Raw genomic sequence first — 26,839 nt, forward strand, 5'->3', positions numbered from 1 at the left:
AAGCATGGAGTATGCACAGTGTGAGAAGAGAGAGGGAGACACAGACCCCAGTGCTCTGCCCTTACCCCTGGGGGTTGGTCTCGGGAGAACATTCCCCATGTGTGCCAGTTCAAGTCTCTCCGAAAGGTGGTGTGCTCAGTTTCCCCAAAGCCATAGACGTACTGGGAGGGAAGGCGAGTGGAGATGCGGATGAACATGTCATTGAAGGTAAAGCCAAGGAGCTGAGAGTCCCAGCTGCAACACAAAAGGGTGTATTTGGAAAAGAAATGTACTATCCTCTTGGCTTCAAGCAGCCAATGTCCTGTTTGCAAGGACAACAGAACTCTTGATTCCCTCTCTCACCCCGCACCCTGTTAATCTTCCAAACATAAAGTCTATTTGATTAAAATGATCTCAGATACACTTGCTACCAGCCCAGGAGCCAACCCTCATTCTTCTATTTTCTTCCACCACTGCCTCCCATCAGTTATCTTTCCAGGATGCCATGTCCCATCACGTGACACCACTTCCATTGCTACCTCTCCACACCAGCTCGGGTCCCACTCCTGCTCTTCTAAACTCCATTTGCTACATAACATCTGGAGCGATCCAACTGCAATGTGCCTTAACCACAATGGACATCCCCTCCCCCCTTCATATGGCAAGCTTGCTCCTGCTTCATGGCCATGTGCACCTATTTTTCCATTTGTCTGAAGTGTTCTTCCCCTTCCCCCAGATCCACATGGCTGGATCCTTCTCATCCAACTCCTATTTCAAATGTCACGTTTTCTGAGAGCCCTCTTCTGACCACAGTATCAAAAGCGGTCGAGGGACACAAATCATGAGAGACTATTGAATACTGAAAACGAGCCATAGACCGAAGAGGGAGGGGGAAGGAGGAGAAGGGGGTGATGGTCATGGTGGGGGGCACTTGTGGGGAGAAGCACTGGGTGTTATATGGAAACCAATTTGACAATAAACTATTATTTTAAAAATAAACATTAAAGGCTGTTGTATGGAAACGAATTTGACAAAAAATTATATTTAAAAATAAACATTAAAATTAAAAACAAAACAAAACAAAAGCAGTCAATGCCCCATAACTCTGATTTACCCTTTTCTGTTTCCTACATAGTAGGTGTCACTATCTAAACTTCCTTGTGTATATTTTAACTTAAATTACCTTTGTTATTTGCCATTAATTTTTAGCATGAGAAGAGAGACCTTATCTTCTATAACCACCCAATATAGAAATAATAGATATTAACCACCCCATAAACATTGGTTGAATGAATCCCTAGTACATGTTAGTGCCTCAGTAATTATTGCCAGGGGACTAAAGATTTCTCATAATAACAGACCCAAAAGCAATAACACATTCATAAATCTGGAAATGGATGGTGTGATGCTTTGAGCCAAGGTATCTCCAAGACCATGGACCTGGCAGTGCCCATGCAGGTCACCATCAATTCCAAATCTGACCAAGAGTCACCTACATTACAGAGCCTGTACTCTTGCGGCGAATTTCAATTCCAAACGGATTCTTCTTAATGTAGACATCATAGAGCCGACTCTCTGAAGTACTGGATGGAATCCTGGGTATGTTGAGAGGCACTGGGACTTCATACCGATTGTTGTTGGGATCATAAATCTAGGGTGAGTGGGGGAAAATTAGGAAAATATAGTTCTCTGGAAAACCATATCCTTAGCAGAAACTTGGTATCTTCGACATGGAGTCTGAATGCTAATATTTCTCCTTCTTCTGGAAGCTCACGATATCAGGAATTTAGTTACCATATCAAAGAATAATATTAGACTTAACATTTTGATCTGAGTCTGTCATATATCACGTGTAAGGCCCCGATCATAGTAATACATTCCCTTTGACATTAGTAAGATCTTGGAAAAAATCTGTCTATAAACCAGTTTGGTATGTATGAATATGTTATTTATCACTTGGTGTGTGGGTGTATGTGAATATCTGAAAGCTACTTTGAACTGAAAAAAAATCCATCAAAAACACCAACTCTACTTGATTAAAATAATTATAGATATTCTTGCTAAAAACAAGGTCTAAACTGATTCACTGAGTACCTACTCTACTCCTGCCTGATACTATATTGGACACTAGACACACTAAATCAAATAAGACACGATTGTTGTTGGGGCGCCTGGGTGGCTCAGTTGGGTAAGCATCCAGCTTCGGCTCAGGTCATGATCTCACAGTTCGTGGGTTCGAGCCCCGCATCGGGCTCTGTGCTGACAGCTAGCTCAGAGCCTGGAGCCTGCTTCAGATTCTGTGTCTCCCTCTCTCTGACACTACCTTGCTTGCGCTGTCTCTCTCTGTCTCTCAAGAATAAATTAGAGATATAAAAAATATTAAAAAAAGGACATGATTGTTGTTTTAAGACATTCACATGCTAACGGGAGGTAAAAGGAGCACCCACACTACCCAGGTGATGATATGTGCTGCGGTGGAGCTATGTAGGAGTGTTGTGAGATTGTAGAGAAGAGAGTGCCTGAAACAGTTACAGGAAGACTGGGAGGTTTCACGAGAAAAATGCAGGCTAAGTGTTAAAAACTTTGCAGCTATTATTAATCAAACACAGCAAGGAGATAGAGTCACTCCTGGTACAGCAATAAATGCAAAGCACAGAGTATTAAAGCAGATCAAGAAGAGAGAAGTCCTGGGGCCCGTGGGTGGCTCAGTTGGTTAAGCATCCAACTCCTGGTTTTGGCTCAGGTCACGATCTCACAATTTGTGGGTTCAAGCCTCGCATAGGGCTCCACAGCTGGCAGCATGAAGCCTACTTGGGATTCTCTCTCTCTCCCTCTCTGTACCTCCACCGTTCCCACTGTCTCTGTCTCTCTCAAGATAAACTTTAAAAAAAAAGTCAAATCCTGGGGAGAGAGCTATGGTATGACCAGGAGATAGAGTAAGAAAGCGTTAAAGCAGGAAATGCAAGCAAGTTCATTTTCTTCAAATTCCTGAAGTGCCTACCACACGCCAGTGTTTTGGTGAGGACAGAAATATAAAAGAGCATTTTCTCTGCATTAGAAGATGTAAGAGGACTCACAGTCCAGGTTGATAGCAGGCTGTGAAGAACTTTTTGAGCAATGCCTGATGTCTTCCTTTTATTCTCTCAATAAATATCTGAATACTAATGATATACCAGGCTCTATGTCAGGTTTCAGAAAGACAAAGATGAACAAGGAAATTCTTGTCTTTGAAAAACTTACAATTCAGTAGAGAAATAGACATGAGAACAGGTTGTCATGAATCCGTAGTTGTGATTAAATCATAGGGAAGAAAAGAAATCACTACACTTCTGTGGCTATTCCACAGAATTCCTGAATTCAGCATCCCAAACCGAACTCATCATCTTATATTGCCCAAGCCTGAGCCTTTCCCATTCCAGGTAACGGCACCAGCATCGATACAGGGACACCTGCCGGATGTGCCTCCCACTCCCTCACCACGTGCTTGCTGTCATCACCAGATCCTGTGGTCCTACCTTTTCAATTCCCCCAGATGCCTGCCATCTGGGTCTCCCCCATGGATGACCAAACTGGTGGCCTTTTTACTCTTGTTCTCCCAACCATTTTCCTTACAGTAGCCACAGTGATCTTTTCAAAATAAAACAGATAGCACTGTTCCACCAATGGTTTCTCGGGGCTCTAGGATAATGATCTAGTATTTTGAGGCAGGGCTAGCTAGAGGGGCACACTTATTTTAGGGTTCTGTAACCTCGACTGACACAAGTAATAGAACTGCCAACTGCCCAGGCCGTACTTGATACATAGACGTATTGTAAACACACACCTTAAATTGGAGCATGTCATTGTTATGGTAGGTCACTTGCACACGGAGGGAGGTCACAGGTACCGAGGGCAGAGCGGAGGCATAGAAAGAAGACTTTAAGGAGATGGTGGCAGTGGCACCATGTGAGTCATACTGAATGTCGCCAACAGAGTACAGATCATTGACGAAATAACAAAATGGAACTCCTGGAGAACTAGATACCTGAAAGGGAAAGCTAATGTCAGCTCGGCCTGCGGTCCTAGAATGATCAAGTATAAGGGGGCTAGAAAAGGCAATTTACAGGGAGACAGAACCAGACCATCACTCCTTTCCTCAGAGAGTCTTCGGTAAGGACCTAAGTTTAAATTTCTGGTCTCCTCGCAAAGTAGTTATAAAAAAAGAAAAGTCTCCATCTATTCTTTCTGGCAGATAAAAACTCGGCTACTTTTGGAAATCTTTCCTTTCTGTGGGTTTTGAGTAGTGACATGGGGACTCATGCTGCACGCAGGAAGCCGGAGATGGAGCGCGAGGGCTTCGATGTGGGTTAGCCCCGACAGCAGGTTACCTCCCAGGCACAGCCGCGGGCAGTGCAGTTTTCTGCGGAAGCTCCAGTCTCGTCGGGATAACAGTCTATTTTTTCTGCATCCCTTATCGTCAGGCCCCACTCCACTGTGTATGCTTCTCCCAGGACAAGGTTAATGTTCTGGATAAGGGCGACCTGGAGGGATGGTAAGTGGCAAGGAAATTAATGCTCAGCACAAAACCCTCGCAGGGTCTGAAACCTCTCTTAGAAGAGGAGATAAAAACCAGACCAGACTCTCAATAATCCAAGTAACACATCACTGGAGCTTCTAGAAAGACAGCTATATGGAGGGAGAAGGGAAGAGCACAAATATTTCAACTCTGTCTGAATCTTGTACATCGTGTTCGGAAGGAAATTAGGGCAAATAAAATCTTCTGTGATCACCCATTCTCTCTCCTTCCCTGACTCCCTTCCTCATCCTTACTCAGTCAAGGTCTTCTGCATAGCACACACAAGCTCATGGGGTCATATCAAATTGAGCTTATATTCCTGCCCTCCATTTTGCAGACCAGTGTCTCGCCTTGGTCTGGAGTGGTGGCAAGAACACAGGAGAAATAACATGTGGCTTGGGTTGTCATCTCCATTCTGCTGTGGAAACTTGGCCAAATTATTCCAAATCTTTGGCCCCCAGTTTCATCAAAAGCAAAATTGGGGAGTTGGCAAAATCATTACAGTGCCTTCTATTTCTGACATCCCAACCTTTTCATTTCTCTAAGAGCAAAGCCTCGAAGCCTGCAACCTGCTTCTTAGAGTCCCATTAATTCAAATATTTAATGTTTTCTGCATATTTTATCTCTTCTTTAATTGACAATTTCCGTAGTGAAGGTTCTCATTTGTCCGGAGTTATAAAATAACATTTTAAGAATAATCACCCTGCTTCCAGGCTCTTCTCAGACTAAATTCACCTTAAACTTCCCTGTTCTACAAATCTCATTCTCTAGAGCCTTGATTCAAGGATCCATATGACACACTTCGAGAATCAGGTCCTCCTCTCTTTGGTGCCTAAGACCCTCCCAAATCTAACCACACATTATTATTTGTCCAAACCAGTCTCCTCCCTATTCTAGTTATACAATACTCACAGACTAAATAATGTAAGGCTATTCTCAGTCTTTAGATTGGCTTATTCTGATACCTCAGCTTTGAATGTCTAAACTTGTTATTGCATGAGGAAGAAAATTCCAATTTGCTTAAAATTCCAATTTGCTTAAAGCCCCATTTAGCTCAGTTGCCTATCACTTGTAGATGAACGAATCTTACCTGATATACCGTTGTTCAAAGTCCAGCTCAAACCCTAACTTTCCCAATGGCTTTGTTCAGCTACTCCATTAGGCTCTGACATTTAAATTAGGTATACTAGAAGGTAACATTTACTCAGTGTTGCTTTAGATTGTCTGTCCCCTGCCTGGTAGTTTCACATGTACAAATTGTGTCTCTCAACCACCCAAATTCAAGCAATAAGAATTCCATTGCTCTTGTATTAGTTAACTTATTTAACAGATATTTACTGCTTTTGTTTTCATATATACACTCTTCAATTGGTTTGCACTTTGCTGTCCACATAACTAACCATATAATACAGTTGTCCTTTGAACATCACGGGTTTGAACTACATGTGTCCACTTAATGCATGTTTTTTTCAATAAATATAGTACAGAACTATAGATGTATTTTCTCTTCTGAATGATTCTCTTGATAACATTTTCTTTTCTCTAGCTTGATTATAAAAATATAGTATATAATTCATATGACACACAAAATATGTGTTAATCAATAATTTATGTTATCTGTAAGGCTTCTGGTCAACAGTAGGCTATTAGCAAAGATTTGGGGAGTCAAAGGTTATTCACAGATTTTTGACAGTGTGGGTGGTTAGTGTCCCTTCATGCTATTTAAGGGTCAACTGTTCTTTATTTCTAACTTCATAATGTGAGCATCCTCAATATATGTTGTAGGGCAAAATGGCCAACATCATCAGTACATCATTATAGGAGAAAAACAGATTTGTACATTTACTCCAGATTTGGAACTCACAAACATGCTGACCCCCCAGCCCCCAGCCCCTGATCACCTACAGGGCCTGGAGTGAAGGAGGATGGGGAACGATTCCTCTTAACATAAGATCCCAGAGAAACCGATTACAACCTGCTCTAAAACATCGGGTCTCATCATAACCGATGAAAAGTTGTGGGTTTTTATTATTTAATATTCTATAAACAAATAACTAGCATTAACTAGGCTTAACAGATTATTTGACTTGAAACATTTCTTTAAGATGTATGTGTTGGAGAGAAAGTCTTTATATCTAAACACAGGGAAAAAATGCACTTCAAATCTTTAATAAATGGGAAACCCAGCTCCCACTTTGCCTTTCTTGCTTCAGCTAGCAGTGTCTAGACCCAATTCCCTCTAACCTTGATCCCCACACTCCTCACTTTGCTCTTCTGTCCCAGTCAGAGAGAACGGAAGACGGAGGGGCAAATACAAGAATAGGGATGGAAAGGCCGTTTTATCTGATTCTAGTACCTCCCTGATCCAATCTAGCTCACATCTACTGCCTACTTTTTTTTTCCCTCCTACCCCTCTGACTTCCCCACCCCCAACCTCAGAATGTGCCCTGGTCCTTCCAAAGCAACCCAGGCGACCTTGGCCAGAAGAGGGACCACAAGCCATGAGCTCTTGATAAACTGTCTCCACACAATGAATTTTTACCTGTAGGTTAGAATCATAAGTGACATTAGGAGAAATCTGACTTGGGACACCGTTGTGTTTCACTATAACATTGTTAGGTTCCTGGATCCCAAGAAGTTTAATCTCTTTAAATATTAAATTATTGGGGTCTTTGTAGGTTGACTGCAGAATCTTCACATCCAAGCGGTTCTGCAAAACAATTAAGCACAAAGGTCTGCCTATAGATCGTCAACTTACTCAAATATTCTGTCCTAGACCAGATCCCCAAAACTGCTTTGAATGCCTCTTAGCTGTCTCTACTCATGTGATCTCAAGGAGTACAAACTTATTTTAATACTCACATGAGCACAGAGAGAGAGAGACAGACAGACAGACAGACAGACAGAAATTTCTTTTAAATTTTTTAAAAATTTATTTGTCTTGGGGGCGCCTGGGTGGCTCAGTCAGTTAAGTGGCCGACTTCATCTCAGGTCATGATCTCATGGTTTGTGGGTGCAAGCCCCACATCAGGCTCTGTGATGACAGCTCAGAGCCTGGAGTCTGTTTCTGATTCTGTGTCTCCCTCTCTCTCTGACCCTCTCCTGCTCAAACTCTGTGTTTCTCTCTCTCAAAAATAAATAAACATTAAAAAAAATTTTTAATAAATAAATTTATTTGTTTTTGAGAGACAGAGAGAGACAGCGTAAGTGGGGGAGGGGCAGAGAGACAGGGAGACACAGAATCCAAAGTAGATTCCAGGCTCTGAGCTGTCAGCACAGAGCCCAGTGCGGGGCTTGAACTCAAGTACTACAAGATCATAACCTGAGCCGAAGGCGGATACTTAACAGACCGGGCCACCCAGGCACCTTGAGAAAATTTCTTAAACTGTATTTTAAAAGGCTGATGGCTTTAATTTACCCATATCAGTGTTCTTTTTACTAACATGGGTGATTCACTGTTGGGAGCTAAGTCATAAGTTGAAATGCACTCATCTAAGCACCAGGTGATATACAGAATTGTTGAATCATTATACTGTACACCTACAACTAATACAACACTGTATGTGAACTAACTGGGATTAAAATAACAACTTAAGGGGAGCTTCAGTGGCTCAGTCAGTTAAGTGTCTGCCTTTGGCTCAAGTCATGATCTTACAGTTCATGGGTTTGAGCCCCACATCAGGCTGTGTGCTGATAGCTTGGAGCCTGGAGCCTGCTTCAGTTTCTGTTTCTCTCTCTCTCTCTCTCTCTCAAAACTAAATAAACATTAAAAAAATAAAATAAGAACTTAAAAAATAGGGGCACCTGGATGGCTCAGTCATTTAAGTGCCTGACTCATGAGTTTGAGCCCTGAATCAAGTTCTGTGCTGTCAGAGTAGAGGCCATTTCAGATCCTGTCTCCCTCTCTGTCTGCCCCTCCCCTGCTTGTGCAGGCACTCTCTTTCTCTCTCTCTCTCTCTAAAAAATAAATAAACATTTAAAAAAAAACTTAAAAAATAAATTTCTTTTATTTTCAAAAACAAAAGGAAATGTGCTCATCTACAGTCATAAGGGCAGAGGAAACTAAATACAGTTACACACATACACAAACATACATGAGCTAATGGTCAGACAAAAGCCCACACGTAGGGTTCACAAAAATATGCTACTTACCTGGGTGACGGAAAACTCACATAAGAGATAGGCTTTATTGGCCACCGTATCTGCAAGTGAGAGAAAGAAGCGTCAGCCTCTGGCCTGCCGGCCACAGGAGACAGATCTCACCCTGGCTGCGCAGAAAGCTTCATCCGAGAACAGCAAGATTGTAGACAGAGTCTCCAAGGCCAGGCCACTGTTCTCCCTTTTCCTTCCTACCTTACCCTTGAAAAGACTCCCTTCCAAGTGCTTCTAAGGCATATTCCTCATGAGTGACTCTATTGCCTAAGCTTGAGCCACAGAGTTGTTAGTATATTGGTGACAGAAAAATGTGCTAAGAAGCATGGCCAGATCCCGGCTCAGGAGAGGACTATAGTCTCACTCTGCCTCGCTGGCATGGGTCTGTGCTACATATCACTGACATTTGTGCAGCAGTATTTTGGGGGAAGAGATCTACACTGAATGGCAGGAACAGTCTTGAAAACATCTCTTTCAGATGCCCGTTGACAATAAAATGAGAGCCTGTATATACGGCCTGTCTGATGGAAGCTTCTAAAAGGTAGAAGAGTGTTTTCCTTCCATCTGTGGTCCACCTACCGCTAGCTGTGAGCACTGCAACTGAAACCAAAGTTCCCGTCCTGAGTGATAAGGCCGCTGTGCCTGGTGAGCTCTCTCCCAGGCTGAATGGCCAGAGGGCGTAACTCACGGATGCAGCTTGTCCCAACAGTGCTTACCTTTAGTTTCCCCATCATCCCAGAAAAGTTCCCCTTTGGCTTCTTTGTTCTCATCGAGGGCGATGATGAGACCAAGAGGGTTCCGTCGACTGTGGGAAACAAGGTTTAGGTGGGAGACAAAGACTTAAGACTCAAAAAACTTGGTCAAACGAGCGGGGAATGTTTCCATGAGATTTCACAGGGGAAAGGTTACTAGCAGCAGATGTCTTGGGTTTTCTCCAGGCACAATACCAAAATCAACAGGCACCTCTTTCTCTAGAATCAGTATCATCACCGGAGGCAGAAATACTGCAAACATTAGCAATAAACATCTATGCAGGAGGCCAGAATTTAAGTGCCAGAATTACTGCAATAGCTACTATAAAAGTTGCTGATGCAACTGTTCCTTAGAAAACAGACCATTAGAAGAGAAAGAGATCCTAGACAATAATCAGTTCAGCCTAATTTTAGAGATGATGCGTGCAGGGGAAGCACTAACTATGGTTGGGGAGATATATTTGTTTCCCTGCCTAAGAACTGTTTTGACTCAGAAAGCAATAAAGTACAATAAAGTTTAATGGCAACTTTCCCAATTTTATTATTTATTATTATTTCATTTTGAGAGCAGAATCAAACCCTATAGTTCTCTGCTTCATAATTTGGAGTGTGAAGCACAAAACATGACTCAAAGAAGTGGTGAAGTAGATGGGCATTGAGAATGATGGGGAAAGAGAGCCGTTTCATATGGAATCCCTCTTTATTTCACTGCTCTCCTGGACTACCTCCCAGTTTCCTCCTCCCATTGGCTCATCACTGGCCTCACATTTTCTCCTCTCTCACATGTCAGCCCTCCACCGTGCCCTATGCAAGTCAGGTTCTGTTATCAACCAAATCGCCTGCTTTCATTCAACACACATGTATAAAGTAGCTTTCATTTGTTAGCAAGTCTAAGGGATACAAAGATGGATAGATCACAACTCTATTGATGGATGACCTTAAGTATTATAAGGAAGATTAAACATATTCCCTAAATAATCTAGGCAGAAAGTAAAAAGTGACACAAAATTTGGAAGACTTCTAGGAGTCCAGAATGACACTTCCAGCAGTGTGGCAGACTAAATGATCTGAAGGACACTAGACACCCTGAAAGACCCATCCAATACATGGTCTTTGAAAGGAGCTTAAGATGACCTCAAGTTGACCAAAGTCCTGACTCACAACTGAAGAAAAGGGCAAATCCATTCCGGAGGGTTCTTTCTTGGATCCTTAAGATCACTACATTTGAAACATACACAAAAATTACTGAACACACAAGGTAATAAGTCAGCATGAAAGAGAGTTGGCAAAAACAGTGAAAAGTAATTTGGATTCTCCAAAGTATTTTAGATATTGGAATTTTCAAATACAAGGTATAAAGTAACTATGATCAAAATCCTTAAAAATATTAAGAAGGATGGGGCACCCAGGTGGCTCAGTCAGTTAAGCATCTGACTTCGGCTTATCATGTCACACTCATGGGTTCAAGCCACACATTGGGCTCTGTGCTGATGGCTCAGAGCCAGGAACCTGGTGAGATTCGGTCTCCCTCTCTCTCTGCCCCTCTCCTACTCAATCTCTGTCTCTCTCTCTCTCTCTCTCAAAAATAAATAAACATTAAAAAATATTAAGAAAGAAAGAAAAAAATCAGCAAAAGAGCAAAAAATAATTAAAAACATACAAAACGGTATTTTAAAAGTTTAAAGCAGCAGCACTCCCTCTGCTGGAAGAATTGAGGAAGATTTCTTGCAAATGAAATCTTTGGAGAGTCATTAAGAAGGCCCCGGGCAAAGGAGGTTGGAGAGGGTACTAAGTGAAGAAGCCCAAAGTCAGATAATGGATATGTCTGGGGACCAGCAAGGTTTGGTGCATGGCTGGTCTGTAGGTGTGATTCTGAGGCTTCAGGAGGCACAGTAGGTATCTTGGAACCAAGTTGTGATTGGCCTTGAACACTCCTACTCATGAAAGAGTTTGGGCTTCATGCAGGGGAGCAACAGGTCAAAAATTTTTGGAAAGATAATTTTGGTGTCAGTATGCAGAATAGCCTGAAGCCAAACAGCTAGAGAAAACGAAATCATTTGGTATTAGATGTAGAAGTATCATTTAAAAAGTTTGCAATTTGAAAAATTAAGGTAGTAAGGAAAGTTCAAAGCAAAAGAAAGATTTCTAACCTCCAAAGAACTCTCAGTATGTTAAAAAACAAATAAGCTAATTCTTCTGGAGATAGATAGAACTGTATACCTCATTAGTACAGATGGAGTGTATAATTTCAGATTCACAGAGTCAGAACGGAGAAATCACAGGCATGAGGGTGATTTGAAGTGAACAAGTAATTTTTGAGCCTTATTTTGCATCATAATAAAGAAATGTTTCATAGGAGGAAAGGAATGGGGAATTGAGAGTATAGGGGAATGGAAAGTAGACTCTCTGTTCCTAGAAATGAGGATGAATAAGTCAAGAGCACAGAGCGATGGACGGATGACCTGGCCAACCAGGTAGGGTGATCAACAGACCCCATCTTCCAGAATGAGACACTTCCCAAGGCATGAAGCTTTCAGTGCTAAACCTGAAGTGGTCCTGGGAAAACCAGCAAGGATGACCACCTTGGCAGTCAGTGTCTTTTGAGGAGAAATGCAATGGGTTTAAGAAAGAACAGGGATTAAGTTCTTTCAAAATCCATCTTATAAATCACAACCTCATCAGAAGAGGCTGAGGGAAATGCAAGAGACAGTGTTTGAGGACCACACTCCCCCTTCCCCCGCTCAGGCCACGTAAAGCTTCTGCACAGGTGACAGATGGGGATGGCGATGACCAGCTTTATCAGCAGCCTCCCCCTTAGAGGAAACTCCGGCCACACTGTACCTGGCCACCGTGGTGGTGGCGGGCTGTTGTGTGGGGAATATGTGGCCTCCACGAAGGTGAAGTCCGATTTTGTCCCCAGGAAGTTCCATCTCCACTCTTTGCTTCCTCCATCTCGTCCGGGCCCCCTGAGGCAGGCACATGAATCAAGCACCTTGTTACAACAGCACATCCGTGCCCGCCTCTTCTCCAGGTGCTGAGTTATCTACAGCTCCCTCCTTTTCCACCCAGCCGAGTTACTGTCTAGTCAGGCATTCGAACAAGAGGAAGGAAAAAACAATTAAGAACAACAGGTTTTGCCGTCACTCGGGAATTTGGGGGAGCATTTACGCCAGTTCACATGCAGCATATCAACTGACAGTTTTAAACAAGTCAGCTGACTCTTGACCAAGCTGAAATTCTCCGTTGGACCCTCTTCCATCTGCCCTTATCTTACTGTTGAATAAAGTATATGAAAGTGTTTTTTTTCCGGATCTCATCATGACTGGTGTTAAGTGACTTATACTATGAAATTACAGGAAACACGACCAACACACTCCTCGATGCATGGATAGATGTTCCTCCCTCCAGGGAGGCACCCTGTCTATGCAGCTGCGGTCATGAGGAGTTTAAGAAACGTCAAAGCTACTTACAGTCTCATAATCATACCAGATGGCATCGGGCATATATGCCGTCACTTTCTGTGCACCCTGAAATTAAAACAAAATATTGTTCTTTATGGCCCAGCCACTGAAGGGGAGAAAATGGATTTCTTAGCATTCCCAAGGGAGCTTTCTAACCATATACTGGGAGAGCATAAGTGGCCTTTCTTCCCTCTGTTATCAAATCGTCCTTTTCTTCCAATAGGAAAAATAGAGGCACTAACTTGGAAACACAAAGGAAAATCCCAGGGGAATCACATTAGGAATAATAATAATAATATTGAAATACGTGTTGTGGCAACAATTCCAGCTTTACATGAACTCATGAACTCCTCCCAACTGTCCCCAGGGGCAGGGACTCTCATGATCCGACCTTTCCAGCTAAGGAACCGGCAGCAGACCACTCGGCGCTAAGAGGAAGAGGCAGCTATCACGCCCAGATTCCATTAGCGAGGGTGCTGGGCCCCTGCTCCATTCTGCTTCGACCTTAAGGAGCTGTGAGAATCTAGTGACGAATAGGATGATCCCTAAACCCAGAGCCACCACTAGATGCATCTACACTGGCTGGAATCTTGGCCAAGAAAAAAGACTCATAGAAAATAATACGTAAGTAACAGATCCCCAATCTCCCCAAACCGCAGCACCCCGTCTTCCAGGCCGCCTCAGCCATGGAGGCTGGAAGCGGACTGGGGATTAAAAGAAGACAAAGGGTCCCAGGAAGACGAGAGTTTGGAGCGTAGCAGGAGCAGAGTGGAGGCCATCTGTGTGCCTCTGTGTGACACGTGCCTCTTCCAGAACTGGAGTGATGAGGAGGCCAGGTCCCCACAAAAACTGTCGGTGCACATCCCACGTGTTGCTGTCCTTGTAGAACCTGCAGATCAGAGAGACGCTCACTGAGACCAGGGCCAATGCTTCCTGACAACTCTCCCCCAACTGTCCAAACCACGCAGGCTCCCTGCCTGCCTGCCGTAACCCCCTAAATTGTTCTGGGACCCTTACTTGACTCCCCCTGCCACGCTCCGGCAGACAGACCCATGCTTCCCAACCCGTGCAGCCTCCTTGTCCTCCCCCTGGTTGGACACAGGGGCTTATTCCGGGACATAGGCCAGGCAGGGCCCAGACTACAAGCCTACTCTTCATATGCCCCTCTAAATACAATAAAAGTAAAACAAGCAGTACATGTTAAAGCTTCAGCTGACTATCAGGAAGGACATGGGGGGCGCCTGGGTGGCTCAGTCGGTTGGGTGTCCGACTTCGGCTCAGGTCATGATCTCGCAGTCCGTAGGTTCGAGCCCCGCATCAGGCTCTGTGCTGACAATGAGCTCAGAGCCTGGAGCCTGCTTCTGATTCTGTGTGTCCTCTCTCTCTGCCCCTCCCCTGCTCATGATCTGTCTCCCTCTGTCTCTAAAAGTAAATAAAAGTTTAAAAACAAAAAAAAAGAAGGACATGGATGTGATCACAACTAATAGGAGATAATAAAATTCTACTTTTTTCTCTTTTAGGGTATCTGCCTTTTAACAGGGAATTCCAGGAGATGGTAAACACTGGTTCAAAATAATGAATGTATAATAATAGGAGTAACAATAATAACAACAACAATAACAGTAATAATAGAAGACATGCGCCTGAGGGTCTAGAACATCAGACACTTAAGGGAGTTCCCTGCATTTTGAGAAGGAAAGCCTCTCCAGGGCCGCTTTGTAAAGTTCAGCTGTAGATGCTCACTGGCTGGCAGCAAAACTTCTGGAATTCTAGAATTACTCTTTAACATTCTTATTTGTGGGGCGCCTGGGTGGCTTAGTCAGTTAAGCATCCGACTTTGGCTCAAGTCATGATCTCACAGTTCATGGGTTCGAGTCCCGTGTTGGGCTCTGTGCTGACAGCTCGGAGCCTGGGGCCTACTTTGGATTCTGTGTCTCCCTCTCTTTCTGCCTCTCCCCCACTCACCTCTGCCTCTCTCCCTCTCAAAAATAAATAAACATTAAAAAAATAAAATTTTTATTTTTAAATAAATTTTTATTCCCAGGGCCTGAACATAGGGCATTACAGAAGAGGCCATCCTGTTCACACTCTCAAATCCTTTAAACTAAGAATCAAGAAATGAAGGATGACTGAACTTCAAAGATTTGTCTAAGATAAAGAGTTTGTTGGCAGAACAAAGAAAGACCCCAAAGTCCTGTGATGTTGGTCTACTATCCCCAAGGGAACAGGCTAAAACACTTAAATATACCTCGGGGGGCGGGGGGAAATATATATATGTATATATACCTCAGGAACAGTACGTAGGCAGTACTAGGCTTGCAGATACCAGTCGACTATTCCCATTAAAAATACAAGTATTTCACTGTTCACTCCAATATTTGATGAAATAGTCCATGTCACCAGTTGCATTAACAAAATCCCTTTGAGGGAGGCTGGGCGGTTCCGTCAGTTATGAGTCCAACATCAGCTCAGGTCAAGATCTTGCAAATGAGTTCAAGCCCTGTGCCAGGCTCTATTGACAGTTCAGAGTCTGAAGTCTGCTTCAGATTCTGTCTGTCTGTATGTCTCTCTCTCTCTCTCTGTCTGCTCCTCCCCTGCTTGTACTCTGTCTCTCTCTCTCAAAAATAACTAAACAGTAAAAAAAAAAAAATTAAAAAACAAAATCCCTTTGGAATCGGGGAACTTACTCATGCAGAAGGGGCCGGGCCACCGTGTCTCCCCGGCTGTGGGCCCGATAGAAGAGGGTATAGAGGTAGGGTAGCAGGGTATAGCGGATGGTAAGGTAGTGTCTGGAGGAATTCAACAGCAGGGAGTCAGCTCCAAAAGAGGCCGGATCCTGGGCCTGGGAAGAAGGAGAGGCTGCGATTATGATCCAGGTATGAGTGACAGAAGCAACTGGAGAACTCCAGACACCATTCATCAGAACCAAGAGTTTCATTCCCGAAAGACCTGGGGCCTATGGTGCAAGCTTTGCCTCTGAGCAGTACGGGTGGCAGGGGCAGATCATTTCACCCAGTAAGTGCCATTCATCACCTTGTAGCTCGTCCAGCCTCATTTGCGCTTAGGATTGCTAACTGCGCCATTTCAATCGTTTTTAACTATTTCCATTTGAATCTCATTACAAAATGAGCCAAGTAGATCGAATGCACAGACGTTTGATAAAAACCTTCACAGACTTGCCATCTCCTCGACTCCTCGACGCGCAGTGCCAGTAGAAGAGTCTGTGACAGCAGGGCATGCTAATGGCGCATCGCTGGAGGCCCTGGTTAATTGCAAGTTAGGCTAAGTGACGCACCAGGGAGGAGGTCGGCTCAACGGATGTCTTGCCAAGCATGCAGACAGATCCAGCTCAGATGCGGGCCAAGTTTATGTTGATCGTGTCTCCTGGGAGACTCACCTTGTAGCCTTGGCCATTGTGATTCCTGGAAAATGGATAAAATGCTCCCAGCTGCATCCACCGCCTGCAGAGCTCCTCAGAGGAGTCCAGTAAAAAGCCACATATGTCAGCTCCCACCTGGAAGAACAGCGGGCGGAAGGTATACCTCAGTCCCACCATCTGCTCCCGGCTGCACTTTGCCACCTTTTACAGAGAAGCCTTATGTAGTGTGATCAGAAATGAGTTACGTCCGTGTCCACTCTTTACTGTCAGATGACTGTGAGCAAGCTACTCAACCTTTCTGTGCCTCAGTTTCCTCCCTGGGTTAAAGTGGTCATTAATTAGCTACACAGGGCTTTATGAGATACCATAATGTAGATAATGTAAGTAAAACACTTGACATACAATAACTTTTTGATGAATAGAATGAGAGATACTCTTGATATTATTAATTTGACCACTCCACTAACAGAATTAACTTTCCAAAGCCCAGATCTGATTCTGTCACTCACGTATTCAAAACTCTCCAGGGTCTCCTCACAGGTGAGCTCATGGCTCCTCAAAATCTGGTTCCAATCTACCTTTCTAGCATCACTTACCACTCCAGTCCTACAGACCAATCCTTAGAGATGCATCAAACTCTCCCCCTTACTGCTTTGCCTCATGTTTCTTTCTTAATCTTAAAATGACCTTCCCATTAGTCTGATAACATAAACCCAATTTTCAAGGGTAAACTCAAGTGCAACCTTTTCCATGAAGCTTCTCCTGACTCCCTTCCCTGACTCCCTGTGTTCCTTGTCATTTTGTCAGAATTAATAAGTCTCTTTCTCAGGATTTCCCTCAAACTTTAACTTCTATGTTTTGAGCTTGTCATAATTATGTGTATATATATATTTATAATTATAATATATGTAATCATTTATAATATATAAATATATATAAACATACATTATACACACACACATATAAATTGTAAACTTTTAGGGGAACAAGGAGGTGTTTCTCTTACTATATTTATGCTTTTCTCTACCCTCACTGTGCACACCTAGCTTAGTATCTTGCACACAGTAGGACCTCCATAATATATATGTTAAATTTAACTAAAAGATGTCAAAACCATCTCTAGGGACCCAGCACTGTCCTGTTTTCTCATCTGGGTAGTGAATACACAGATAGGATACAAGCTGAACACTTGTAAAATCCATCAACTGTATACTTAAAAGTATATGTGTACTTTTTGTGTGTATGTTATACTTTGATAAGAGAATATTACAGTGATAGCACTTCAGGGTTACACTTTCTATTGTAATAAGACAGCGCAGGAAAGAATGTTACAGTATCAGAGCCGTACTGATGTGGATGGAGACATTGTTCTCAAGACATTAAGCCCCTGGGCCAGGAAGGAAGGGTAGGAGAGGTGAGCTTTATGCTTTGACAATTTTCTAGGATGAGGTTTCTGGGCACTGAGGTTGGGACGCGGACTCACCATCGGGATACCAAACAGGCTGAACTCGAGCATGCCAGGGACCGACCACTGGAGATCAATCCAGGTGGCTGCGTTGTCTCCTAACCAATGGGCTGCAAACTTGCCAGACCCCGCAAATGTTGAACGGGTTATAATGAAGCTTCTCTTATTAGGGAACACAGTCTTGACAGCTCTGGAAAGGGAGAGAAACTTAAATAGTCAATGTGTGACCTTAGCGTGTCTCAACCTAGCAGATACAGTGACAATGCCAAGGATCTAAAAAGTTATACCTCATTCTCTTTCATCTCCTTCCTAGTAGGGTCAGAGTTGCCGTGGAAGCAGACTGCACCTTTAAGTACGTTTGCATTTTGCTTTGATTTGTCTTAAGGTTTTTTTTATGTACATTAGATTCATAATGTCCAAGAGTCCTAAAAGCAGCCTTGAGAAGGCTAGTAACTAGAGGTATACAATTTTTATGGAACAAAGGTGAAATCTAACTTTACATGGATGTATGTCCATGGATCTTTCATATTGTGTGATTTTAAACGTACACCAAAACATGAACGTACGAACAGCCTTTTGGAACTTAAAATCTTTTGAGGTAGAAACACTTCGCTCATAATTTTGTAATATGAAGATATTTTAAATGTATAGATGCATGTGTGTACTTTTATAAGTAACTATAAATATATATATGTATATATATATTCTAGAAGTTTATGCATGTATTTAAAAACTTTTGCTCTATGGTATTTTAAACATCTTTCAAGAAGGCTAAACTTCTGCTATGACTTTGCTAACGACTGAATGTGGTTTGAGTCTGGCTTCCTGCTGCCGCAGTTACAGTAAGTAGAATAAATGCTCAGGACACACTCCTCACTGTAGACTTTGAGTCCACATGCAAAGGTGGACACGGCAAGGTAAAGGATGCTGAGCTAGAATCTAAAACCCTGAGGCCCATCCCCTCCCAGTCTATCCAGTGCGGCACAGGAGAAAATAGATGGGCCTTGGACTCATGCAAAACAGGGTTTAAATTTTGCTTTTATGATGTGCCAACTGTTTGCCCTTGGTCAGGTTATTTCTCTTTTATTTCTTCTAACCATCCATTTATTCATTTATTCATCCACCCTTTCATTTTATACATTCCACAAATATTTATCAGATTTCTTCTTCCCTATGGACAAGGGAGTTTCTTCATTCATTCAATATTAATAACTATACTTGTCTTGCAGAGTTTTTAAAAACAACACCCCGGCACCCAGCATCTAACAAGATCGATAACTCGATCGCGTATTAAGTCCGTAGCAACATGGGCCTTACTGCGTGGTGGCGATCGCCATGGAGTAGCCGTACAGGTTGTGGACATCGTAGTGCTTGCCCCAGTGCTGCACCGCATCCATGCAGAGGCTCCTGCAGAACAGGTACCCATCCAGGATCCCTGCAGCAAAAGAGGGAGTAGTAAGTGATGGTCTGAGAGGTACCTTCCCTGCGCTTTGACTACTGCAGAACCTGAAACGGGTGGCACTCTGGGCGGGGTTTATTGTGGCCATCCTGTAAATGGTCATGTGGCCTCCGCACTACCAGAGGGTTCTACATGTGCAGTAGTTTCTCTGGCATATAAATAAATTGTGCCGCCCCATGCACATTCTCCCCTCCTCCCGCCCCCCCACCCCCAGGTGCTCGTGTGACTACAGACAAGCATTTGGAAGCTGCAGGATTTGATTAGACTTGAGACTTAATCAGAATTCTTCAAACTGAGTCTAATTACGTGGCCTGAGAATAGAAATATTGGATGAAAGTATAAATTCATTGTTCACCCTTTATGCCCACTGACAAGACAGTATAAAGTACCAAGTCAGTATAAAGACAGTGTAAAGTCAGCATAAAGGCTGACTCCCCAATCTCTTTCATGCATCTGTTCTTCTCTGCTCCCTGGTGCCATTCCGACTCCCATCCAAGTTACCTTTGCATCTTAACTACTGCAATCGTTTCTTAATGGCTTATTTAGTTCTGATCGACTGATCTTCTAATTCATATGGCACATGAATGTCAGATTAGTATTTCCAAAACCACTGACTATCGTATTTCCCTTAGACTAAAACATAAATAACTTTTATCACCAAAAGAATGAAGTGCTAACTCTTTAGCTCCCATCCAAGTCCCTGGCCCATCTGCCCCAATTTCCTTTTTTTTTTTTCTTTTTCTTTTTTCTTTTTCTATTTTTCTATTTTTTTTTTTTGAAAGAAAGAAACAGAGAAAGCATGAGATGGGGAGGCACAGAGAGAGAGAGAGAAAGAGAGAGAATCTTAAGCAGACTCTACACCCAGCTCAGAATTCAATGTCATGAAATCACACCCTGAGTCAAAATTAAGAGAGTTGCTCAACCGACTGAGCCCCCCAGATACCCCCATTTTCCCATTTTCTCACCAGATTGGAAGTATTCATAAGATGCTAGAATGCTAGTGCCTCATTCTTTCCTTAATCAAGATCAAATGTGTCTGTGAGCCTCTAGCTTCCTTCAAACTACAATGAATGCCATAATTCTAGGGCCAGACCCTAAACGATGGTGTTGCTCAAAGTTCGATCAGAGCTCACTAGCATCATAGTCACTGATTCTGACTTTGACCCTCAAGGCCATGGGTTCCGGATTTTTTTTCATCCTATGGTTCATGTGTGTTCTTCATACTCTTGAAATCACTGAACTTCACCCTCATCTGTAGACCAAGCCCTGTATCTGGTCTCTCCCTGGTAAGCCCTGACCTTCAGGCATATGCACTCAAGAGCAACACAAATTAACCACTAGCTTCTGGCTTCTGCTCTGTATCTTCTCTTGACCTTCCCCTAGAAACAGCTCAGGCTGTAGCTAGAAACACAAGATGGCCCCCTTCGAATTTATACCTCATTTAGGAAAGCATGGGGTACTTAGATTTTCCTTTCCTAACCGCCTGTATATATTACCCACATTTTCCTCTCCCTGTGCACATTTATGTCCAAACTCTCTTGCTGGGATGTTCATATCTATCCTTATGAATTAAAAATGCCAACTATGCATTGCCACTTTAATCATACTACCATCAAGACTTACGGGGAGTGAATGGGGGGTAATTTAGGTTGCTCGTGGAACATCCTGAAACGGAACCATCAACGAAGTTGGAAACTTCATTCATATCCTACGAGACAAACAACAAAACTACTGCTAAGGAAAAGTAACATGCCCCCTGTATGTTGTGCTGATGTTTGTCTCCCCCTTTTTTTGAGGAATCCAAGAAATGATTCCAGATATTTCTTCTTTAAACAGGTTCTCATGCACATGGAGGGAAATAAATGCTCCTGTCTTCTCTACCCATTGAAGGTTTCACAGAGAAGTTTCTCAAAATCCCTTCAAAATGCTATATGTCTATAATTACCAAAAAAATGAAAAATTTCCAAAAACATTAGGTGAAAAAAGATTTCAATTATATCATTCCATATATATCAACTTACATTTTCTATATATTCTAATTTAGCTATGAATGCACACACATATCACTACATACACACACACACACACACACACACACACACACACAAATACCTATTTGGAGAGAGTGAGGGGGTGAGCCTGTGCCAACAGTTGGGCAAGGAGGGGTCTGGGAAGATGCACACCAAAATGTCAATGGTAGATGCCTTTAGCTGATAACATTTTAGATGGTTTTGCCTTCATCTTTTTAACTTTCTATGTTGTTAGAATTTTCTACATTTCTCTTATAAATAGAAAAAAGTTTAGCTCTAGAACTGCTCCAATTTTGCTGAACATCTCCTGCTTTGAGTTTGGTTTCCTTTGGTATTGTACATGACATTTGTCCTTACCACAGCCACAGTTTGGTCATGCACCTGGGTACTTTGGTTCTGGCCAATTTGTCCAATGTGTCCAATGAAAGAGCCCTGAACTGGTAATCAAACAGTCTGTGCACTTTTTGACAATGTAAGGCATCTATAAACCTATTTTTACTTCATTCAGCTAATTCATTTTTAAGAGAAGAGCTGGGTTCAGAAAATAAAAGACAAATAATCTGATTTAGATCCTAAGCTACATGTTTTGATAAGATTATTTACATACTAGGATTGGGAATATTAAAATTATTGCCATATTCCCTCCTCCTATTCCTGGTATGTTCCTTGACTCAATGATATATATACACACCATGGGAATATTAGCCACCAAATATTCAAAGTATTAAAAACTCACAATCCATATTCCATCAAACTCCACTTGCTTGTGGAAAAGCTCAAATTCCTTTGCCCACCAAACAGTGCAGGTGGGGTTGGTATAATCAGGAAACACAGTTTTTCCAGGCCAGACCTACAGGAGAAAAAGAAACACATTGATTAGAGTCAGTTAAATGAATATAGAGTAAATTAGAGTACTTTGCAGAGATTCCTAATACGATCATGGCATTAGTGGTGTTTAGGTATAGGTTGTTTCCAGTTAGGAATGTGAAGCACTCTGGACACATAGAGTAAACATCAGGAGGACTCAGTCAGTCACTTGAGGAAAAACGTATTTTAAAAACTGGGTAAGCCTTGGGGTGCCTGGGTGGCTCAGCAGTTAAGTGTTCAACTTAGGCTCATGTCATGACCTTACGGCTTTTGGTTCAAGCCCCACGTCGGGCTCTGTGCTGACATCCCAGAGCTTGGAGTCTGCTTCGGATTTTGTGTGTGTCTCTCTGTCTCTCTCCCACTCACACACACACACTCTCTCTCAAAAATAAATGAATAATCATTTTAAAAATTATAATAAAATAAATGATAAAAAATGGGGAAGTCCTGAATGAATGAATCCATGAATCCAGTATCATCCATCTCATTAATCTTCACCTCTGACCTCTGCCTCACTGTTCCTTCACTTTGTCTAGGCCCAGGCCCTGGAACAGCAAATGGGAGAGTCCTATCGAAATGTCAGCTGAGCTGCTACAAGCTGCTGGTTCACAGCATCAATTCCTCTTCCGTATTCCCGGCTACCCACTTTCTCTCTGACACTCTGCACCAGGGTCGGCAAAGGCATTAGAAGAGAAAAAGCAGAAAAAAAAGAAGTGAGCCAGCAGAGGGGCACCTGGGTGGCTCAGTCAGTTGAGCATTCAACTCTTGATTTCAGCTCAGGTCCTGATCCCAGAGTCATGATCTACACCTTGTGCTCCACACTGAGTGTGGAGCCTGCTCAAGATTCTTTCTCTCTGCGGGGGGGGGGGGGGGGCGGTGGGGAGCGACTGGGTGGCTCAGTTAGCTGAGCATCTGACTCCTTATTTTGGCTCAAGTCATAATCCTACAGTTCGGTGTTCGAGTCCTGCATTGGCTCCAGGCTGACAGCATGAAGCCTGCTTGGGATTCTTTCTCTCCCTATCTCTGTCCCTCCCCTGCTCACGCACACTCTCTTTATGTCTCTCTCTCTCTCTCAAAATAAATGAATAAGCATTTAAAACATTGAAAAAAAAGATTCTTTCTCTCCCGTGCTCTCACTCACATTCTTTCTCTCTCTCTCTAAAAAAAAAAAAAAAAAAAAAAAGCGAACCAACAGATAAGAACCTTGTGAAAACATGGACATGTAAAAGTTTGAGGCAGAAGTAGTCAAACTGGTGAGACACTGCAAAGAAACAGTACGAAGTGGAATGAAATGGTTCCATTGGCTCTGGCAGTTAGGAGGTACCTGGTGGCATCTGTCAGGGCAGCACCAGTGATGTGGAGGGGAGGACGGCCACCTGCAGTCATCCGGAGAGGGAAGGGGTGTTAGGGTGAGGACGGGGTACTCAGTGTGCAGGCTACTGTTTAAAGGGACTCGGGTGTGAGGGAAATGCACAAGTTAGATGGCTGGTAGGTATCTGGGGGTAAGACGACAGGGGCAAGCCTCTCCGTCGCATGTGTAAGGCATCTGAAAGTGTTCAACAAGACAACTACACACACACACACACACACACACACACAAACACACATGCATGTGCGCTCGCATAGTGCCACAGCCCCTCTGCCACCACCAGCCCCAGATCTTCTGTCCCGTTACCTCCCCAACGAGCGGAGTCACCCCGTCTGAAGCATTCACCCATATCTTCGCGTTCGAACCCCTGTCGTACGGGCCGTAGGGATTGCTTGGGGAAGAGTTGTTGGAGATGGCTGGATCCTACAAATAGGAAAAATACAATGAAGGACTCAGCTTCCAGCTCAAGCCATGGGCAGGAGGTTGAGGTTTGGGGGGCGAGGGAGAAGGGGAGTGGATGAAATGACAAGGAATAGCAAGCACCTGACCCGGAGGAAAAGGAGGACGGCACGTACCACAATGATGACCAGTTTCTGTCCGTTATTGTGTAACTCCTGAACAAACTCAGGGAAGCCTTTAAAGTTCACTGGATCATAAGTGAAATCCTTCCTCTCATCCATATAGTCAATATCAGCATGCTGAACATCCTGAAAGAATACACAGAGTCCACAACCACGAGCTCCGGAATTTCCCTGTTTGGATGACTCAGTCATATTATCACTGCTAGCATCCACGATACACACTGACTCTGTGTGGGGCCCTGAACAGAGTTCTGAATCAGTCCCTGTCATCTAGGTGCTTCTTTTCCAATAATAATTTCAAAAACAGAGGGCCCTTGTTTCCCTAAGGCCTGACCCTCACCCCGGGAATCAGGTTAACTGCATCATCTGGCCTTGCTGCCTGGCCCTCGGGCATTAAAAACCATTCTAACAAACAAACCACAACAATTACAACAAATCACTAAGGCTATCAAAAACATATCCGTACCTAAATCCTACCCCATCCCCAAGACTAGGGGGAGGAAGGGACTGGCTGTCCCACGTTTTGTTTCTTTGCTTCTCTCGTAATTCAACTGTCCTTTGGTGTGCGGAGTAAGTTTAGGAAACCTTTGGGTTTATACCAATGGGTTAACAAGGCATAAAGAAGTACAAAGCCATAGGATGCTCACACCTGAGTTCGTGTAAACAAGATAAGGTCCCCAAGAACAGGGAGGTGCAAAGGCACCCCAGAATAGACAGGGGGTGCAGAGCCCCCAGAATCGAGAGGGAGGGGCAAAGGCCCCAAAATAGAGAGGGGTGCAGAGGCACCCAATACAAAGGTATAGAGGTAAGCAAGATTAGGATTCAGGGCAAAGTGCCCCCCAAATTAGTACTATAGCAGAAAGCTGCTCTCCTACTAGGAGGGAAGGACCAAGATCCAGACCACAGCACTGCGCTGCAGGTCATGCTGCCCAGAGCTGATTCACAGAAGAAAAGGTGCCTTGTTAACCTGGAAGTGTTTTGCCCTGTCATCTCCCCTGGACTAAACAGACAAGGCGCCTCTTGCCGGCCCGTCTGCCCGGAGCCAGGATGTGTTTAATAGCGGCCCAAGCCCCAAACACTGTGTATCTTCAAAACCCCCTTCCCTCGTGCCCCTGAGTTGATGTTCACTGATTCATTGTCTCTGTGCACACCCATCACATTTGTAAGCCTTCTGATCCTAATAAAAATGGGGCAAGGACCCTTAGTCGGGGCTCTTGTCTTTTCCCGGACATTAGCCATCTCTCATTTTAATCCTGCATCCTGCTTTCTTGCTAAGACAAGAAAGAACTTTAGACTTAGAGTCTAGGGCACACTGGCACTTATTTTTTTCTTAATTTTGTCTGTATGAAAATTGTGGAGCCCAGAATGAAATGGACTCTTGCTCTAGGACCTATGTGTCTGGGGTCGGGGAGAGAAGAGTATTATTCCAGACACTTCTGGGCTTTTCCCACTGCACCTCCCAAAAAACCTCACTCTCCGTGATATATCAGATACATTCAGATGTGACCACCCAAAACAGAAAAATATGGCATTATTATGTGTATGTACTATATGCTTTTGCTCACTTAAACTAGGGAAAGAAATCTTTTGAGAACTCAAATCAAAACACATTCTATAAATGCAGTCAATAGAGTAAGCATAAGAAAATTTTGCTAATAAAACATTGTAAGAAAAACAAAGAAAAACAGATTGCCTCCTAACCCCAAAATTGTGGTCTCTCCTATTTCCTGCTAAAAAGAACTAGTTCCTTAAAGGAATGACTGGCCCAACAAAATGTCTGGCATTCGGAATATATAAAAATCTTTGTATTATACATTGAAAGAATCTCAGGGGGAGATAATATAAACAGCTGTGTTTATTCCCCAAGGGAATTCCTTTATTACTGGAGGACTTTACTTACATAAGGGAGCTGCGCGGCACGGTTTCTCTCCACGACTTCTCTCATGCTCTGGAGGGATCCATAATCATAACGACTGAGATGAAATCCAAGCGCCCAGTATGAGGGTAGGGCTGGCCGTCCAATGAGCTGATAGAAGCATGTGAAACAAAAGTTAACAAATACTCTATTTTTTTAAGTTTTATTTTGAGAGAGAGCGTGAGTGCATGAGCAAGGGAGGGGCATGGAGAGAGGAAAGGAGAGAATCCCAAGCAGTCTTCACACCCAGTGTGGAGCCCAATGCCTGGCTGGAGCTCACCACCCTGAGATCACGAGCTGAGCCAAGATCAAGAGTCAGGGGCTTCACCGACTGAGCCGCCCAGGCACCCCGCAAATACTCTATTTTAAACAAAACATGGTTTTGGGGCACAAAACATTGATTCGGGGGCACAAGACATAGTCCATGTTCCAAGATACCATTTCCTCAGTGTTGGAATGTTAATCTATTTTCCTAGCCCCTTTGATAAATCATCGAGGGTAGGGTCAATTTGTAGTTGCAGATTTATAGCAGAAACTTATAATAGCAGATCCTTTATGACTTGCACCTGCCTATTAAATTGACTTTTCTTTGTGCTATTTTGGATTTATTTCCTCAGTCGTAACCATTATATCATAAGCTCACCTCTAGATATTCTTGCACAACTTGCTCTGGAGTGTTGCCCAGGAACACATAGAAGTCGAGGATGCCCCCGATGGCGCGGTAAGTGACAGCTGGGGCGGGCTGGAGGGCTACCTCTTGCAACATTAAAAGCAAAAAAAACAAATATTAGAATTTAGAGTATCAGTTACAAAGTTTTAGACTGTAGGATCCTCAATCATCTGAATAGTAATAAAGTGAATCCAATGCCCCAAGT

The 26,839-nt window shown here is 43.3% G+C and overlaps 1 protein-coding gene across 3 annotated transcripts in view; it reads right to left on the reverse strand.

Annotated features, from left to right (window-relative positions):
- LOC115277969 (maltase-glucoamylase, intestinal) overlaps positions 1–26,839 on the reverse strand; it is a 103,060-nt gene that overhangs the window by 34,962 nt on the left and 41,259 nt on the right. For 2 of the 3 annotated variants that reach the window (XM_029922391.1, XM_029922402.1), the window contains 20 exons: positions 26,608–26,720; positions 25,950–26,075; positions 24,044–24,175; positions 23,775–23,891; positions 21,969–22,082; positions 20,826–20,910; positions 19,061–19,178; positions 17,762–17,933; positions 16,297–16,413; positions 15,587–15,741; positions 13,704–13,788; positions 12,909–12,965; positions 12,280–12,404; positions 9,403–9,491; positions 8,687–8,736; positions 7,077–7,244; positions 4,347–4,499; positions 3,803–4,003; positions 1,476–1,630; positions 66–234 (listed from right to left, as the gene is read on the reverse strand). In XM_029922391.1, the coding sequence (XP_029778251.1) occupies positions 66–234; positions 1,476–1,630; positions 3,803–4,003; positions 4,347–4,499; positions 7,077–7,244; positions 8,687–8,736; positions 9,403–9,491; positions 12,280–12,404; positions 12,909–12,965; positions 13,704–13,788; positions 15,587–15,741; positions 16,297–16,413; positions 17,762–17,933; positions 19,061–19,178; positions 20,826–20,910; positions 21,969–22,082; positions 23,775–23,891; positions 24,044–24,175; positions 25,950–26,075; positions 26,608–26,720 (2,501 nt within the window). The remainder of the gene's footprint in view (positions 1–65; positions 235–1,475; positions 1,631–3,802; positions 4,004–4,346; positions 4,500–7,076; positions 7,245–8,686; positions 8,737–9,402; positions 9,492–12,279; positions 12,405–12,908; positions 12,966–13,703; positions 13,789–15,586; positions 15,742–16,296; positions 16,414–17,761; positions 17,934–19,060; positions 19,179–20,825; positions 20,911–21,968; positions 22,083–23,774; positions 23,892–24,043; positions 24,176–25,949; positions 26,076–26,607; positions 26,721–26,839) is intronic. The other variant, XM_029922397.1, reaches the window with a different exon arrangement.

Source organism: Suricata suricatta, chromosome 2 (assembly GCF_006229205.1).
Source record: "Suricata suricatta isolate VVHF042 chromosome 2, meerkat_22Aug2017_6uvM2_HiC, whole genome shotgun sequence".
Classification (NCBI taxonomy): Eukaryota; Metazoa; Chordata; class Mammalia; order Carnivora; family Herpestidae; genus Suricata; species Suricata suricatta.